General features: G+C 39.2%; 1 protein-coding gene and 2 long non-coding RNA genes across 6 annotated transcripts in view; 2 read left to right on the top strand and 1 right to left on the bottom strand.

The window, feature by feature from the left end:
- The window catches only part of LOC309627035, an 80146-nt gene extending 77240 nt beyond the window's left edge, over positions 1 to 2906 (top strand). The window contains exon 8 of the long non-coding RNA XR_014243498.1: positions 2796 to 2906. This is a non-coding gene — a long non-coding RNA (uncharacterized lncRNA). The remainder of the gene's footprint in view (positions 1 to 2795) is intronic.
- The window catches only part of LOC309626986 (endophilin-A3), a 651420-nt gene that overhangs the window by 78326 nt on the left and 554931 nt on the right, over positions 1 to 18163 (bottom strand). For all 4 annotated transcript variants that reach the window (XM_082388458.1, XM_082388455.1, XM_082388460.1 and 1 more), the window contains 3 exons: positions 12393 to 12585; positions 12101 to 12280; positions 2888 to 3041 (listed from right to left, as the gene is read on the bottom strand). In XM_082388458.1, the coding sequence (XP_082244584.1) occupies positions 2888 to 3041; positions 12101 to 12280; positions 12393 to 12585 (527 nt within the window). The remainder of the gene's footprint in view (positions 1 to 2887; positions 3042 to 12100; positions 12281 to 12392; positions 12586 to 18163) is intronic.
- On the top strand, positions 3038 to 10413 carry LOC309627040. The gene is made up of 2 exons (XR_014243505.1): positions 3038 to 7052; positions 9318 to 10413. It is a non-coding gene; the product is annotated as an uncharacterized lncRNA (long non-coding RNA).

The raw sequence follows: 18163 nt of genomic DNA, 5'->3' as shown, positions 1-18163 counted from the left end.
ACATTAAAAGGGTCAAAATGAGGAGCAAGAAGATTCTCTCCTCCATAGAGAATGGGTTTTACTTAAACTCAAGGCACTGATTAGGACACATTTCTAGAAGTGGAGCCTTGAAAGGGAATAAAGATCACAGCATAGTTGGGCTTGATCTTTCTTGTCTTCACACCTCTTCCGTAACTGAGGGATTAGGCCTATAAAGAAGACCATCCTTTTCCAGTCTGGTGAGCAAAGGGGGTGGATGTGACATGAAGGAGAGAGGACAGTCAGAATAGTGGAATAAAAGATGAGTTTATCCACAGAGAAATGGGAACTTGGGGCCAGTAGAGTGGTTACGAAATAGCTGCTATGATGAATTTCTTGGGAATTCTTAGGAATAGGAAAAACACCCACACATTATTGCCCAGGTAAATCAGATAGCATGAATATGAAGTATGTCTAATCAGGATGGTGATATTATTTTCTTCAGCAAATCCCAGTAGCTCAGGTCAGGGAGCTAAAGAACAAGCAAATAAAAATCACCTAAAAGGTGATGTCGTCCTAATTGCTTTGAGACATGACATTACGGATTCTTTTAAAGGAGATTTCACAAAGTACCTAAGCCTGCGTGTGATCTGAAGTGGTAGGTCAGAAAGTATGTATGACAAGAGATGTTCAGTTTATATCTAGAAAGATGGAATTCTGCTTGAATTGACATGGTGAAATGCATTGATTTGTACACTGTTAAAAATATTATGTATGCACATTTGTTAAATATGCATGCAAACCGATCTTTGTATAATGTTTGTTCTTTGTGTTATTTTGATTAAAATATAAAAGAGGTTTCTTAGGTTTTAAAATCATGTGGATGTGATAAATTACCATGCTTTATTATCTGAAACAGTCAACTCTGTGAAATAGGAGCCCTACTCAGCTGTTATCTGATCTGTGATACAAGACAAAATCATTAATTCCTTTACATCCCCTTGTTCTCTCAACTTATCCTATGTGTTATCATTTATATACATGGTTGTAGTTAAAGTTAAAAATGATGACACAGTAAAAAAAGATCACCTAAAAGGTAACCCACCAGAGTTGAAGATGAGCAGGGTGATTGAGGTAGTGGGTTAAGGAAGGGCATAGTGATCTGACTCTAGAATTGGTTAAGTGAGTGATGAGGAAAGGCCAGCCAATAGGAGTGGTTTCTAGTGCAAGAGCAGGAAGTTTGGGGACAACAGGGAAGGAAGGACCAGAGGTCACAGTGAAGCATTAACTAAATAAGCAGGGGCCAGGTGGGGAACAGTAGAAGAGCAGGAAGCTATTTAAGTACCAAGAAATGAGGAAGTCTATGGTGTCACCCTGCCAAGGGGATGGCTGTCAGTGAAATTGACCATGTTGGGAAATTGGGCTATCAGGGTGTGAGAAAGTCATCCGCATGGATGCTGGTTGTCCTAGGTGTTGGCAGATGTTGGAGAGGAAGAATGGACCTGGTGGTGGGGTGTCCTGGCGAAAGGTAGAAAGGATGCTGGAGGTCGGCACACAATGCATTTGAAGGTGGGACGAGGGCGGTGTACATGCTTAGTGTGTGATGACAGAGGGAAAATGGTGCAGAGGCAGGAGGGGTAGGGAGGATGGGTCTGCACCAAGCTCATCCCTCGGCTCTGATACGGTGGTGGGGTGAAGAGGATGCCATAGGAGCGTGCAGAGGGAGAAGCCAAATTTATGCAAGCCAGGGCCATTGATCCAAGGTGATGGCATCAGGCCAGGCTACGGCTGAAATGGAGGCCCAGCTCGGGGTGACTTGTCTGTGCTGGGAGCATGCAATCCTGTCTCTTGTCTGCTTCCATGACCTGCATGTTGGCAAGCTAGAGAATGAGATAGGGTCAAGGGGAAATATGACTGTCTTTTTTTCCTGCTTTTTTTTCTCCCTAAAACTTATCCTTTTACTCTGTTTTCTACCACATGCCATAATAATTTACAATTTCATCTTCTACCACATTGCATGCCCTAATAACCACGATGTATTCCCACATGTTATTCTGTTATTATTTTAGAGGAAGCTGCCAGAATTTAATTTCACTCTCCTCTAAGACAGTTTACGGCCCAGCCACATTGCTATGCAACCATCCACAATTAATAAAAATCAGGTAGTTAAGCAGCTTGAAGCATGACACTGCGCCACACGCCACAGACATTCTTGAATTCCAGGATACGATAAAACTTGGGATCTCGAATTTTTGGACTCTCAAGGTTTTGAAAACTTGTTCTCAAAGTATTCCCAGGGAAAAAAAATTAATGTTGTCTATGAATCACCACAGAGAGGTGGCTAAGAACATGGGCTCAGGAATCAGACAGATTTGTGGTCAAAGAGGCCAAGAGGCCCAACTGGCAGCTACAGATCCTTGGTCAAATCTCGGACCTTCTCTACGTCTTGGATTCCTCATCTCTCAATGGGGATAATACCTGGCTCACAATGTTGCTGGGGACTAAATAAGACAGTGCAATAATGCCTGCAAGGAACTCCACAGAGTAAGTGCTCAATAAATGCCATGAATGCTATGACATTTTTTAAAGTTACTATCGTTTTTCTTACTTGGTAAGTTTCTTCAGGAAAGTTGCTGGTAAATTTAGTAGTATATATACATACATATACGTACATACATATATGTACGTATATGTATGTATATACACAAGATGCATTTGTTAAGCAGGTGGATACTTCTTCAAACTGACTTTTCTTAGAGCTGTATCTTGGTCTTCAACATTATACCATTTGCCGCTTATAACAATCCTGAATTCTGCTTTATTTGCTTTACCTACAGATTAGAAACGTGTTGCTCTATGGAAGATGAAGCCACTTGGGGAGAGGAACAGAATCGGCATATCTGGTGAAGCGCGGACTTTCCATACTTACTCCTGCACACAGGCATTCGGCAAGATCTCACAAGAGGGGGCCCAGGAAGATGCCTGCACACGGTCTCACTGAGGGGGACACGCCGGCCTTTGGCCGTCAGCCTTTGGCATACCTGCTGTCTCCGCTGGGTTCCAACACCACAACTGACAGAACACTGTAATGAGAATTGGGCGACAGAGTCAAACGGAGTGTGAGCAGACACATCCCCCGCAGCAACAGCGATGTCTCCTACGGTGAAACAGGAGGGGTGTTATGTATGGGTGCACCAATAAGTAAGCATTTCCTAGGCTTGAACATCTTTTAGGAGATGGAGATTTTCCCTCACCCCACCACTCCCCATCACTCCCCTCCCCTCCCCTCTGCCTTTTCTTTTCTCTCTTCCCTTCTTCCCTCCCTTCCTTCCTTCCTTCCTCCTTACTATCTTCTTTCTTTCTTTCTTTCTGAGATAGTAACTAATTTCTAGTAATTTATTGTCGTGCGGTTTTATGGTCTTGTAATTGATGTCTAATTTATTTTTTAGATGTCTAATCTAATTTATTTTAATTTATTTTTTAGCTATTTATTAATATAGTAGGATGACTTTGCTTTTTAAAAAATGACATAATATAGACAATAATATGGTATTAACTTTGTATGGTGACTAGAATTATTGTGGTGATCTTTTCATAACGTATACAAACATTGAATCACTATGTTGTACACCTGAAACGAATATAATATTATATGTAAATTATAGTTCAATAAAAAAATTAAAATTAAAAAATGACATACACCCATGATCAAGAATTCAAGGAGGAGAAAAGTATAAAAGGAAAGTTTTCGTTTTAAAAAACACCCAAACTGCTCTACGTAAAAGAACATTAGTATTTGATAATCACTGTGTCTATAACATTGATATTTGGTAGTCATAATTACATGTGTACATGCAATTTTAATTTAAAATTTTAGCAATTTTATTAGGTATATTAGAAAAAAATTAACTAAAATAAGATTAAAAGAGTTGCTGAATGGCGGATTTTTTTCCACTATTAAGTGATTAATTCCCAAAAGAACTCTCCAAAGGTAAGAAAGAAGATGAAAGAAACCAACAAGAGGCTTGGGTAGTTATTTTTACTGACATATTTTGACTTAACGAGAGTATCTGGTAAGCACATTTACATTTCCTCTCACCCATCTCTCCTCTGCAAACATTCAATTTGCTTTTGTTAAATTATTTAGCTAACGTCAAGATTTTCTGATATTTACGTTCTGTTCTGAGATGCAATTGCTGGTTGATTACTCTTAATTCTGTGCTTAAGTGAATTTACGATTCCTCTTCCATCTTTTTTCACCAGCATCTGTGCCTTCCTGGATTTTTTATTTTTAGTCATCTTGGTGCTTCATCATGGCCCTGCAAGTTTTTCGAGACGGGCTTATGGGTACGTATGCTCTGACTGCCTCTCTTGCCTTTCCACATGAAGAACAAACAAGATGAAGAGAAAATACTTGGGTCATACTTCCTTTCCTTTTGAATTGTGCAGACACTGCTTCACTGTCTTCTTGCATCTAATGCTACTGTGAAGGTGTAGGAGGCCAAGCAGGGAATTTTTGTTATTTATTTGTTTGCCTTTTATGCTCAGAGGCCTTTGGCTCCTTTCTTTACCAATGAAGTTCAGCACCTAAGCAGGCTATGTCTTAGTGGGTCATACTTTAGTGGCACGTGGTATACCATTATGACTTGCAAATTAAAGCTTTTATTAAAGGAAACTAATTCCCCTTAATTATCTCTGAATATTTTTGTTTCATTTGTTTTGTTCTTCTCACAAATACCAATTACACTTATGTCTAATCTCCTCTCTCTGCCTTTCCATATCCGTCATTGCCTCTGAAAACCAATTTTACACCTTACTCTTTTTCATATCATTTTATATGAGTTATTCCAGCTTGTATACCATAGCTCTCTGTTTCCAGTCGTTTTAATTACTTTTTGTTGCTTGTAAAGTAACTTTTACGTCTGCTGTCTAAAGTTCTTCTTTTCACTTTTTTTTCCCTGACTATTCCAAGTTGTCTTTTCATCTCCTTCTGTTGACTCATAATGTCTTTCTGAACTCAAACCTCATTTTAAAGCCACTTTCCCCCCAGACATCATGACTATAATTTCCTTGGGAATATGGAGCCTATTTTTCAGAAGTTTTCTCTGGGTAATACCTTTGTGATACTATGCTGTTCATGTGACTCTTGCTTCCTGTTCCTTTCCCCACACCTTAACTTCCTTCTTCCCCTTCAATTTTTTTCCCCCAGTTTTGATGCATAGTTTTTATGCCGGAACTTTTTAAATGCAGCTGGCTGTTTGTGAACACCACGGGTTTGGGGAACGAGCTAGGGCATTTCCATAAGTTTGCTGTCTTCAACAGTCTGTCACCAAATTTTTATTTCCTTTGCCCATGTATCTCTTCAGATTTGGGCATTGGAGGGGTCGGTGTGACTCAGGGAACAGCCTCTTAAGTAACTCATTCACTGTGTAATCATCCAGCAATTGCTGCCCTTCTTCCTTCACACCACTCCATCTCTGCAGCCTTCCTTGGCTGGGAAGCCTAAACATGTGGCTTCTCCTGCAGCTCCACCTCCCCCACGGCTCTGCAGGGACAATCACGGTGTTTTCAGGGTCAGCGCATGGTCCCCCATCTAGTGTCTGTAATCAAAGAACCATTGAGTAGGCCTTTCAGGACCATCACACTTACTCCTAGGGAAATCTATATCCTGCTCGTGCCTGAGGAAATCTTTGTCAGCCCTCAGCCTTCCCTCTCTCATTTTGCTCCAGATTTTACGGTCTTTGGCAGGTGTGTCTCAAAATTGATAGTTTGGGCTTGTGGCCATTTCATTGTTCATTAAAGACAGGATGTTCCCACACTTTCATTCTCTTTGTGGGTTTTTTGTTGGGTTTCACAGAGGGGAATGGAATTTTTTAAAATGCCTTTATTGTCCTCTTTAACAGAAAGCCCAAATTATTAATAGTTTTTCAGTACAGAGGGAAGCTTTTTGTAAGCTTTTGAACAAATAATTAAAAATTACCATTTAGCAACTTATGATGTATTTTTTTAACACGTCAAATCATCATCTAGGAGTTTTCCATACAATATAAAAACAGTAGTTACATAATTGCCAATCACCACTCATAAGCCATTTCTCATGATCAGTATTTGACTTTTTCTCCCCATTATGAATGGGGAGACCATCTGTAAACCCCTCTTCTGGATGGAGGTCTTACGTGACCTTGCATCTGCTAAGTTCAAGGTTAGCGTGCCATTAGAGAAGGTTCACAGCTGAGACAGCAGAGATGACAGGACCAGTGCCATTAATTATGACTCACAAAACAGCAACTTTATGCCAAAGCTTCTATGATTTATTCCATAGAAATATGGTAGATTCCTCTGGAAGAGCTCATGGGAACAACATACCCTGAGTTCTTGTAACTTTGGAACTATTTGTCTGCGACCTTCAAACTTGAAGATCAGTTGGGCAGGACAGAAAATCCTTGGTTCACATTTCCTCTTTTAGTACATTAAAGATGTTGCTCCTTTGTTTTCTACTATGAAGTGGTATTGTTGCAAATTCTGATGCTAACCTGATTTTCTTTCCCTAGTAAGTGACTTGGTCCTTTTGCCTAGAAACACTAACACATTATTCTTTAATCTTTTATATCCAGTGTCTTTAGTAGAGTATGTCTTGATATTGACTATTCTGGGTCAATTTTCCCAGGTATATGGTGTGTCCTTTCAGTGTGGTGCTTGGAATCTTTTATTTATAGTTTTGTTCTGTTACATTGTTTCGGTTTTCTTTTCTCGGGACTCTAATCGGGTCTCATCCTTTAGACCAAACTCTAAAGCTGCATTTTCTACAACACTTTCCTGGGACTCAGGCAGACTCAGATGTTTCCCCTCAATTTTCACTTATTTCTGTAGATGGGACAACTTTATTGGACTTTATATACAATTTTTTTCATCGGTCTGCCTCATTCAACTGTGAGCTCATTGAAGACTGTATTCTTGATTGTCTCAGATTCCTGGTACCTGGAGTAATCAATCATAGCAGTGCTCAGTAAATGACTGTGAAGATGCTGAGCTGTGGCAATAGGCATACTCAATTTAGAAGAAGCTTCTACAAGTCTATTTATTTCAGTCAACAAGTAAGAGCATTTCTATCCTAAGTACCTGTCTTATCAATAAGCTGAAACTGTCTTGTTGATAAGATTGTGTGTGTGTGTGTGTGTGTGTGTGTGTGTGTGAATATCCCTTTCATGCAGTTGTGTGCTAGTAAATGTTTCACAACAGGTTCATGGAAAAGAGGGTCCTGATTGTAACATTTGCCAATTTCTATGGTGTAAATATTCCCATCAGGGCTGATTTCAAGCTGTCGTCCAAATGTCATTGAATACAAGGTAGGAAGAGATCAGAATTGGTTCTCGAAAGCTAGTATGAACTGGCTCCAACACACTACTGCCTTCCTGAGTCATAATTAATAAATCTATTGAAAACTGGAAAGCCATATTTGGAAATCCATGTGTCCTGGACATATCTTGAGCTGTACTTTGTAAAATGTCTCATGTATAGAGATCTTTCCCTTTTTACTTAGCATATGGACATATTTCAAGAATTGAACAATGCTTGGTGTCAGTCGATTTATCTCTTGTAAAAATAAAATACAGTGTGTGTGTGTGAAAAAAAAAAAAAAAAAAGAATTGAAGAGTTGGCAGGTATTCAACTAACTGAATTCAGGTAACTGAATACAGGAGGCAAAGTCAGAGATGATCAGAAGTGTTGGAAAGATGCTGGTGCACTGAGGACAGGAAGTAGGTGGGGGAGCTGGTTGGGAATGAAGAGGGTGTCCCTTTGCCTTCCCATAATGAGGATATATCCTACTTGGGGAGCTAAGGACAGGTACTGAAGAGAAAGTCAAAAACTGTTCCTGGAGACAGAGAGTCACCTATAGATGTCAGAGAAGAAGTCCCACCACAGAATCATCGATGGAGGAAAAATGCAGTGATAAAAATCAAAGGGTCAAATACTGAGCTTTTTGGAGATTTGGAAGAAGGCAAACCAATAGAAAAGATGCAGTCAGGTAAGTAGGAAAAGTAAATAACACCAAGAAACACCCTGAAGGAGAATGATGAAAGTGGACAAAATGGCCAAATGCTCCATCAAAGTAGAGAGAACAAAGAATGAGGAGAGGCTACTGGATTTCAGTCAAAGGAATAGGGTCACAAAACAGTCCACAAGGGGTATGTGGATTGCAGAAATCCACCTTTAGGGAAGACTGCCCCATATAAGTGTCGATGCTCCTTTTTTTTTTTTTTCAAATTTATTTATTTATGTAATTTATTTATTTTTGGCTGCGTTGGGTCTTCGTTGCTGCACGCGGGCTTTCTCTCTAGTTGCAGCGAGCAGGGGCTACTCTTCAAAGGTTGCAGTGCATGGGCTTCTCATTGCGGTGGCTTCTCCTTTTGTGGAGCATGGGCTCCAGGCGTGTGGGCTTCAGCAATTGTGGCACACAGGCTCGGTAGTTGTGGCTCGCAGGCCCTAGAGCACAGGCTCAGTAGTTGTGGTGCACGGGCTTAGCTGCCTTGCGGCATGTGGGATCTTCCTGGACCAGGGCTCGAACCTGTGTCCCCTGAATTGGCAGGCAGATTCTCAACCACTGTACCACCAGGGAAGCCAATGCTCCTTTTTGGTAACTAGAAAAGCAGTGTAAGAATTGAAGGTTCCTTTCTGCCTAAAACTGGGTTCAGATCTAAGGAAATCAAGGAAAAGGAATGAGCCAGTGAATGAACAAAGCCCAAACATGCCATGAATAGAGCTAGTGTCAGGGAGAGGAGTATTCCAGCTGCAGCCTGAGAGGCCTGGCTCGGCGAAAAGCAGAAATTCTGGTGTGGCTTTTCAGTCTTTCTGGGTTCAGGGGTAGTGGCCAGTTCCAATGTGGAAGGGCCTCATCCAGAACCACAAGATGGACGGCTGCCCTGGAATGAGCCATCCCATGCCAGAGGGACGAGCCTGGCAAAAAGCTCTAGGGACGGTGGCAATTTGGCATCAGAGTCTCTGCCAAAACAAAGCAACTCAGAAATGAGAGAAAATTTCAACCATCAAGAGAAGAGCTGAATTCCGTAGGAAACACAAACTGCTGGGCGACACGTGGGCCTAACTGGACCCAAGTCTGAACGCTGGCTCTGCCTTCCTGTGCACGTGGGCACACCTGCTCCTCCTCCCAGATGCAGGTGTCCTGGAGATGTGGCCTTGGCTAGGAGCAGGAAGATGTCTTGACTGTGCTTGGGCTGACCTCTTGGAGTGTGCACAAGCTTGCTCTCGCCTTGGTGAATGGTTGCCTAGGAAACTGATCTGCCTCAGGTCCAGCCCAGCTCACGTGGCTAACCTCTTCTGTCTCCTCTTCTTTCTTCCAGCAGAATCTCTTCCAATGAATGATTTTCCTGTCCTCTGTTAGCTGGCCTGAGCTTTACTACAGCTCACTACTTCAACACCATTTTGCATTTCCCCTGTCTTTGCAAAGGCTCTTGAGGAAGAGTATTTACCTGCTTAGAGGTCTATAGGGCCCAAGGACCTGTCAGCAATCTCATGGCCACTGGCCTCAAGGACACTATAGGCCAGATGAGAAGACCATGTGGATGCTCAGGAAGTAGCTCCCCATTAAAACGCAATAAAAAAACCCCTGGGGTCATCATGAGTTAAAGCTGGGAAATGCTGTATGATTTTAGGGAGTGGAAGACTTCAGAGAGGAGGGAAGCTTAGAGCTGGGCCCAGGATTTGAGGGTAACAACAAGAGCAAAGACACAAGGCAAACCTGAGTATACGTGGTAAAGGGTGTTAATTTAGTGAAACATACCCAGCAACTACAAATTCTGTTATTCACAGAGGGAATGGACAGGAGAGGAAAGCAAGGATGTCAGCCCCAGCCTCTCCTCTAAAAGGCCAGTGAGAAGAGTTTGTTCAGGAGGTAGGATGGAACTGTGAAGGCCTCTTTTTTCTCAGAGGAAATAAGAAAAGAGATGAGGAGGGTGTGGTATTTTAGAGCACAGCAGGGGTTCTAGGTGCTCCCGGGCTGCCTCCAGAAACAAGGTGCCCACCACCTCCGCTCACGCCTTGTCTTTCCCTTTTCCTGCCTCTTCCTCTTGGGTTAGGGCAGCACTTGCTCAAAGAAGTTATTTCCCAGAGCCATTCCTACTTTGGACACATTGAAGGGCTAAGCAACCCTCCCAAGGATGAGGGGCAGGTAGGGAAATGCTTCTCAAATGGTAATGTGCCTGACAACACCTGGGGATCTTGTTCAAATGCAGATTCTGACTCCTTAGGTCAGGGTGGGACTTGAGATCCTCATCTCTTACAAGTTCCCAGCTTCTAAAAAGATGCCCATTTGGCTGGTCCCTGTGTCACACTGAGTGTAGTAAGGTGACCAAGCATTCACGATGCCAAGACTTCTCTCCACAAATGTGGGGCTATCCCCTCCCTGAAGTTCTGCCCCTAACCTTATGGAGACAGTAACCGGAAGCATTTAATGAGGGTTTGGGGAAACATTTAGGTAGACCCTCAGTGACCTGGATGAGGACCATGACTTGTGGCTTGTCAGTTAAGACAGTTTATACATACTAGCACTTAATTGAGCTAGACAGTTAAAACAGGAAAAATATAAAACTGTAGAACATGCAGATAAAAGTACTGTCAATCCAACCTATGCCAGAAGGATGCTCAGGGGGATGGTAAGGGTCCACTCTGTTTGGTGTTTCCATACCTAATATCTCATGTTATCCTCAGAACAACCATTGTGTTAAAAGAAAGGAAAATGGAGGCTCACACAGGTTAAGGATATGGAACGAGGTCACTTGCAGGCATTAAAGCTTGTAGGTTCCATCATGGGTCTGTTTGGCTCAAAAGCTCTTGTTCTTGCATGAGAGACATGAGTGTACACAGTTTATACTAAACTTGGGTCACACAAACTCAGGTTTGAATCCTAGCTCTACCCTTGGGAAGGCGACTTCAGTCTGAATGTACCTCTGTTTTCTCATCTACAGAAATGGATACATCTGCTCCCAGAGCCGTCGTAGGATGAGATGGGAGTAGTATCATACAATAGGTTGCAACCGTACCATCACTGAATTTAGGACTCAGGGAAGTTCATAAATGTCAGTTACTGCCCTTTCTTATTTCTTGAGATTATTTCTAAGGTTAGATTGCCCCTCTGCTCCCAGAAGATATACATTTGGGGCAGTGACTGGAGATTAGAGGACCCTCATTAGGGACCTCAACTACCTGCTTCAGAATCTTTGCTAAAACCTCAGCCTACAGACAGTAAGGATGCAGCAAGACTGGAAGAAAGAGCTGGAATAAGAATAAAGGGGGCCGGAATATGAGTCCCATCAGTTCAAGGAAAGCCCTGCAAGGTATTCTGGGAAACTGAAAGTTGATTTTTCCGACCTTTAGGAGGTGACTTGATAGATGTAGTGATGGGAATACTTTGAGGTGTTAGATGGTGTGGAGATGCGAGAGTGGTACAGAGGCCGGGAATCTGGTGGGCAGTGTAATATCAAAGAGAGAACCCTTGGAATAAGGTTAAAAGTCGTGGATTCTACTCCTACCTTGCAGCTTATTTCAGCTATTTGGGTTTAATTTTCCCCACCTGAAAAATGAGGCATTGCTACTAGACTATATTAAGTCCTGCCAGCACTAAAATGATAGTTTGGAATTCTGCTTATTGCAATTAACGTGAACTTGAGAGGGTAAATGGTAAAATCAGCAATGGTATCAACGGAATGCAGAGGAAGTAAAGGTGTGGAAAATTTTCAGAAAGTCGAAATGTCAGGGTTTAATAAATAATTCTATATAAGGAGACCTAAGGCAGAGAAGAACCAAACCGATTTTGAGTTAATCCTGGGATACAATGACTTTGGTTCTTCCAAAAGAAAGAAGTAATGGGATTTGGTTTAGGAGAAACGTGTTGAGTACAGTTTAAGTAATATTGAGTAAAAACTGAAAACGGATCATTATGTGTAGGTCTGGACCAGGGCACTTACACAACCCAGAGAATGAGTAAGTGCCTCCTGAAATTTTGCACCCTAGACATTCCACTCACCTCAAACTAGCCCCAGCTCTCATCTCAGGGAGGAAATATCGAAAGGCTGAAAAAAGGGAGGAGTAGAAAAGAAGGGACTGTAAAATTTGCAATGGCCGTTACCTTTGACCAGTCTCCCACAGTTAGATACGGAGGACAGTCTGTTCTGGCACAGGACTTATGAGAAGATGCCTTGGGTCCTTGACACAATTCATCTGAGAGACTCAGAAAGCTGCCATCCGTTAACAGCTGCTGACAGGTGACCCTGCGATTCTGAGTTCCCCCACCACAGGTCCTGGAACACTGAGAAGACAGAAGGAGGTGAGTCAACGGGCTTGGCCCTCTTCAACTTAGTGCAATGCAGGGCTCTTACAATCATCAGCCTGGCGGCCGTGGAGTCACCAGTCTGCCATACCTGCTGCCATTCTTCAATATGCCAGCTAGGAGGGCAATCAAACTGATTGCATGCTTGTAAGGCATGGGGCTTCTCATCTTGGCATTCCTCAGGAGGGGAGGGGGATTCCCCAGGGTGCAGGCAGTACACTTCTCGGGTCTGGATTCCAACACCACAGGTAGCTGAGCAGGGTCCCCAAGAGCCCGTGTGCCACCTGTACCAAAAAGCAAGTGGGCAACATTAACTGTCCAATGGACTCTGTGCAACAACCAGAGCATGGACCAGTTCCTCTCTGGACTTCCAGACTCCACCCGCCACATCCAGATCCTGGAGTCACAGCATCAACATAGGCAATTAAAGTACAGAAATACAATGTTTCAAGGCAAGAAGTGTCAGGAAAGGGTTTAGAGATTTTACCTGTTTGGGAAAGTCCAGAGTAAAAGAGAAGCAGATTTCTCTCCATCCTAACCTACCACCCTACAGCAATAATAAAATCTTAGTTTTGTTTTGAATAGAGCCCCAAGGCAAGGGTGATTTATATAGGTGCCAAAAGAATTTTAAATGCTTAAAAGCACACTTCAGGAAAATTTCAGGGCACCTGGATTCATTATTTGGAATGTCCCTAAGAAAATTCTTTTATGTTAGGATTACAACATATATATATATATATATATATATATATATATATATAAAATGTGATTCCTTTCCAATAAGATCTTGGAAAAATCAGGTTTTCTCATGAAACATCTGTAAAAATTAAAACCCAGGGCAGCTGCTCATGATACATATTTCCAAGTTGCCTTCAAAAAAGATTCTCTCAATTCACATTCTCACTAAAAGCAAGTGAGACAGCCCGGTTTCTTACAGCCACACCAACACTGGACAATATCATTTTAAAAAGTCTCTGCCCGTCTGATGGGTGAAAAATTGTATACAATGATTATTTTAATTTGTGGATATTTAATTCTTAGTAATCATGAATTTTTAACTAGTTACTGTAAAGATATATCATGAGGAAAGAATTTTTAAATGCTTAAAATGTACATTAATAAAAAAATGCTTGCTCCAGGGTAGTTTGTAACAGCAAAAAATTAATTAATTAATTAATTAAATTTTACAAAGTGGAAGGAGGCCATCTAAACATTTAATAATAAAGGACAAAATAAATAATTGTCTATTCATAAAGCACCATGTTAGCAGCCATTAAAAGTAGATATATAGTTACTGACATGGAAATACATTCATGTATTTTTATTAGAAAATAGGTCATAAAATAGCCATGTTATTTTATGCACTATAAATGCATGCAGAAAAAGAATATGGATAATTACACATTGGAATGTTAACAGTGATGATCTCTAAGTGATAGGATTTTTATTTTCTTTATTCTTGCTAGTATCTTCCTCCTGATTTTTCTTATAATAAACATTCATTATCAGAAAAAATAAGTTAGTTCTTTGAAAAATATTAGTGTTTATCTAAAGGTGATTTTTCAGTTTTTCTGATTTCTAACTTTCTATAATAAACATGTTTTATTTATGTGACTAAGAGAAAAAATGAAGAACAGTATTAAAGACAAATAGGGCAAAAAGAGTAAAATCTTAATTTACGAAGGCAAGAGTTCACAATGATGATATAACAAATACGGAGACTGAATAACAAGCACAAATATGTATGAAATATGAGATGTTAGATAAAAGAAAAATGGAAGGATATGTAATAAAAAATTTTTTAAGCTGTGAAATACTTCTCTAAGCTCCTGGCTTATCAAAAAGATGAATTTTAATAAGAACATAGAGAACTGAATAATACATTTGAAAATTTTGATGAAATACATGTTATTAGGCAACTACAAAAAGTTCTATTCAAGAAAGGGACTAGAGCTTGCTAATTGTGTGATTGAGTGCCTACAAGTTTCTAAGAAACAAGTGAATTCCTATGTTATTTTAAATGTTCCAAAGTAAAGAAGAGGATTAAAGATTTTAATGCATATTATGAAGCTCGGTAAAACCTGAGCACAAAATCTGACAAATGTATATAAAGAAAATATTTTTTATGTATGGTTATATATTCTGAATTCTAAATAAAAGAGAAATATAAATCCTAAGTAAAATGGAAGCAAGTCAATCAAAGGATTAAAATGATACACAGTACACGCTATGGACTGAATGTTTGTATCCCTCCCCAAATTCATATGTTGAATCCCTAACCTCCAATGTGATAGTGTTTGGAAATTAGGCCTTTAGGTAGAAATTAGGGTTAGAAGAGGCCATAAGGGTGGGGCCTTCCTGATGGGACTAGTGCCCTTGTAAGAAGATAAACCAGAGAGCTTGCTCTCTCTCTCTCTCTCTCTTTCTGCCATAAAAGGACACAGTGAGAAGGCAGCTGTCAGCAAGCTGGGAAGAGAGCTCTCATCAAACACTGAACCCTGCTGGCACCTTGATCTTAAAAGTTCTAGCCTCCAGAACTGTGAGAAAATAAACTTTTGTTGTTTAAGCCACCTAGTCTATCACATTTCTGACCACAGTGGAACTATATTAGATAATCCCCTAAATATTTAGAAATTATGCAATAACCTTTTAAATTACTCATGGGTCAAAGAAGAAATCACAATGAAAATTAGACAGTATTTTTAAATGCATGTTAAAAAATATGAAATGTCAAAATCTGTGGGATGCAGCTAAAGCCATGATTAGAAGAAAGTCAATGTCTTAAATGCATATATTAAAATGAAAGAAAGGCTGAAAACAATAATCTATTTCAAGAAGTTAAAAAAACACTATATTAGACCAAAAAAAGTAAAGGAAACAAAAAAAGAGATGAGAACAGAAATGAGTAAACTAGAAAACAAAAGCTGGCTGTTCAAAAACAAATAAAATTGATAAATTTACGGTGAACTATGAAGAACAAAAAAAGAGACAGCATAAACATAAGTAATTTAAGGGTAATCTCAAAGGCATTAAAAATAATAAAAGTATAATAGGTGTAAAATGAAAAACATTATGTCAAACAATAAATAAATTTAAATTTAAATAAATTTAAAAATTGGATTTTTTTAACTTCAGAAATTAAAAAATTCAATTAACATGCAAAAAGACAAATGAATATATAAACTAGCATTTATATTCCTTTAGCACTTACCCTTAAATTATAGCGTCTATCACTATAAATGTTGATAACAAAGTCTAGAGTTTCTTGGTTCCTTTTCTTGATCAAGATGAAAGGGCTTCTTGAACTACTCTCATCTGTTACTGTTGTCTAGAATTCTGTTTCTCCTGACTTTTCCATACTTATTTTAATCATTCCTGTTTTGTCTTGTTTTTCCACGGGTTTGGTTGAGTTCATTATATTTTTTATTCTGCTTTCTCCTCTGCTATCTTTTATCCTTAGAGTTACCCTTGGAAATTTAAAGGGCCTATTTAACATCTGTAGAGTTAATCAAAATTATTTCCATCTTCACAAATAGTATAAGGGGCTTAAAGCACTTTAACTCCACAATCAACCTTTGACCCAATTTTACTAGGCTTTGTTGTCCAATATCTATTTCAAATCCACATTCAGATATTATTATTGACTTGCACAGTCAGTGATTCTTTTTTAGATAGCTGTCTTTACAATGTACTTTGTTCAGTATTCACTCTTATATCTCAGACCGTCCCTCTGGGATCAGTTTTCTGCTTAATAAACACATTCTTTTAAAATTATCTTTAGTGAAAGTTTGCTGATAGTAAAGTCTCCTGGTTTTGCTCACCTAGAATTTCTAACATAATACTAGTTAACATTTATCGATCACTTACCATGGGCCAAGCTCTTTTTAGAGTACTTTACATGTATTAACACACTTAATCCTCACATCACCTGTAAGGCCACGGTTTGCTGACCCCATTACAATCTGAAAATACCCTTGTTTCATCTTTGATATATTGTTCACTAAGTATGCGATTCCAGACTGACAGTTATTTCCTCTGAGCCATCTGAAGATAATATTCCATTATTACTAATGAGAAGAATACTGTCAGTTTTTGCTGTTCCTCTTATACATCTCTTTTCTCTGATTGCTTTTGAGATATTTTCTTTGTCTTTGGAGTTCCAAGGCTTCCCAATCATGTGTCTAGGTGTGTATTTCTTTTTTATTTTTCCTGCTTGGGATTTGTTGTAACTCCAGATTCTCAGGATTCATATTTTTCATTAACTCCAAAATATTCTCAGCCATTATCTCTTTGAATATTACCTGCTATCTTTTTGTAGCTTCATTTAGATATATACCTTCTCAATATTTCCTCTGTATTTCTTACCTCTAGTGCATATTTTACATATCTCGTTTGCTCTCTGTGCTTTTTTTCCAGGTAATTTCTTCAGATCTCTCTTCTACTTCACCTGTTTGCCCCATTCCATAACTTTTAAATGTCAGTGATTTTATATTTAACCTAGGTATTCTATTAGGTTGAACCATATGAAATTGCCAATATTTGACCATTTTTGACCAATGAAATTTAAGTTTTATATGGTTCAACCTAATATTTGGTTCTTTAAAAAATCTGTCCAAGTATTTTTGATAGGTTGTTCCTAGCTTAGGTTTTCATTTCCAGTTTTATACCTTTAAGTATTTTAAACGAACTTATTTTATTTTCTGTATCTGATAATTCCAATTATCTGATGCTCTGTGTATCTGATTCCCCCCTGATTCTCCCACGTTGTTTATTCCTGAGTTTTTTGATTTTTGATTATGAGGTCATTCCCATTAGGTCTTTGTGGGAACTTTAAGTTCTAGGTGGAAGTTACATCATTCCTCTACACAGAATTTGCATTACGTCTGTCAAAACCAATGTGAATTAATTTTTCAGATCACATAGTCAGATGCATATAACCCCCTCTCCTGCATAAAGGGCTGTTGGTAGCTGTCCCTAGGGAGGTACTAACTTTTATACTGGGTTACCACTCTAGATTCATGCCTCAGCTTCGTTTTGGCTACTGAGGATTTCCCCTACTTTCTTACAAGCTTAGTTCTACATTTCAAGTTATTTTTACATATTTTACCTGGTATTTTAGCTTTAACAAAAGGGCATTCAGGATATCTAGTCCATCACAAGGCTAAAAATGGACATCCACATTCATATACTTGAAAGTTTAGCAAGTTTAGCTCTAGGATGATCATGACTTTCCCTGAGTTCTCTGAAGATGTTATTCCTTTGTTTTCTGGAAACTCCACTTGTTAATAAGTTCTTGGGGTTAATATGTCTTTCATGTCTTATAGCTTTTAAGAATTTCTTGTCATCCTTGATTTTCTGCAGTCTCACTATGCCCTATCAAAGTAGGGATTTGTTTCCACTTATTTCTCTTGATACTAGAAGTATTTTTTCCTGAGTTTTAGTAAACAGTTTAATATCTTGCTTCTCTGCCTTTATTTCCCTATTTCTGCACTTTCTTCTCTTTTCCCCAAATCATCAACCTTCTGTGGTTTGATTCATTTGACATCCTCAGCACTATCTTCAAGTCACCAACTCTTTCAATTGTCTATAGCTTATTCTTTTATTTCATTGACTTTTTTTCATTTCTAGGTTTTCTAATGCTTTCTTTATAATACACATCTATTCTTACCACATTCCTGCCTATTTCTATTTCAAAATTTCTAGTTCTTTACATGGATATTATTTATTAATTATTTCTCCAAAGATCCCAATAATACTTAGTTTAAAGTATTTTTCAGATTGTTCTTATATTTTAATTTCTTCTGGAGTGAATTCATCTTTCAACTATTGAATCTGTGGACTATCTTCATAAGTATTAGATTT

The sequence above is a fragment of the Balaenoptera borealis genome (assembly GCF_965194805.1).
Source record: "Balaenoptera borealis genome assembly, chromosome: 3".
Taxonomy (NCBI): domain Eukaryota; kingdom Metazoa; phylum Chordata; class Mammalia; order Artiodactyla; family Balaenopteridae; genus Balaenoptera; species Balaenoptera borealis.
This window is presented reverse-complemented; position numbering and strand designations above follow the sequence as displayed.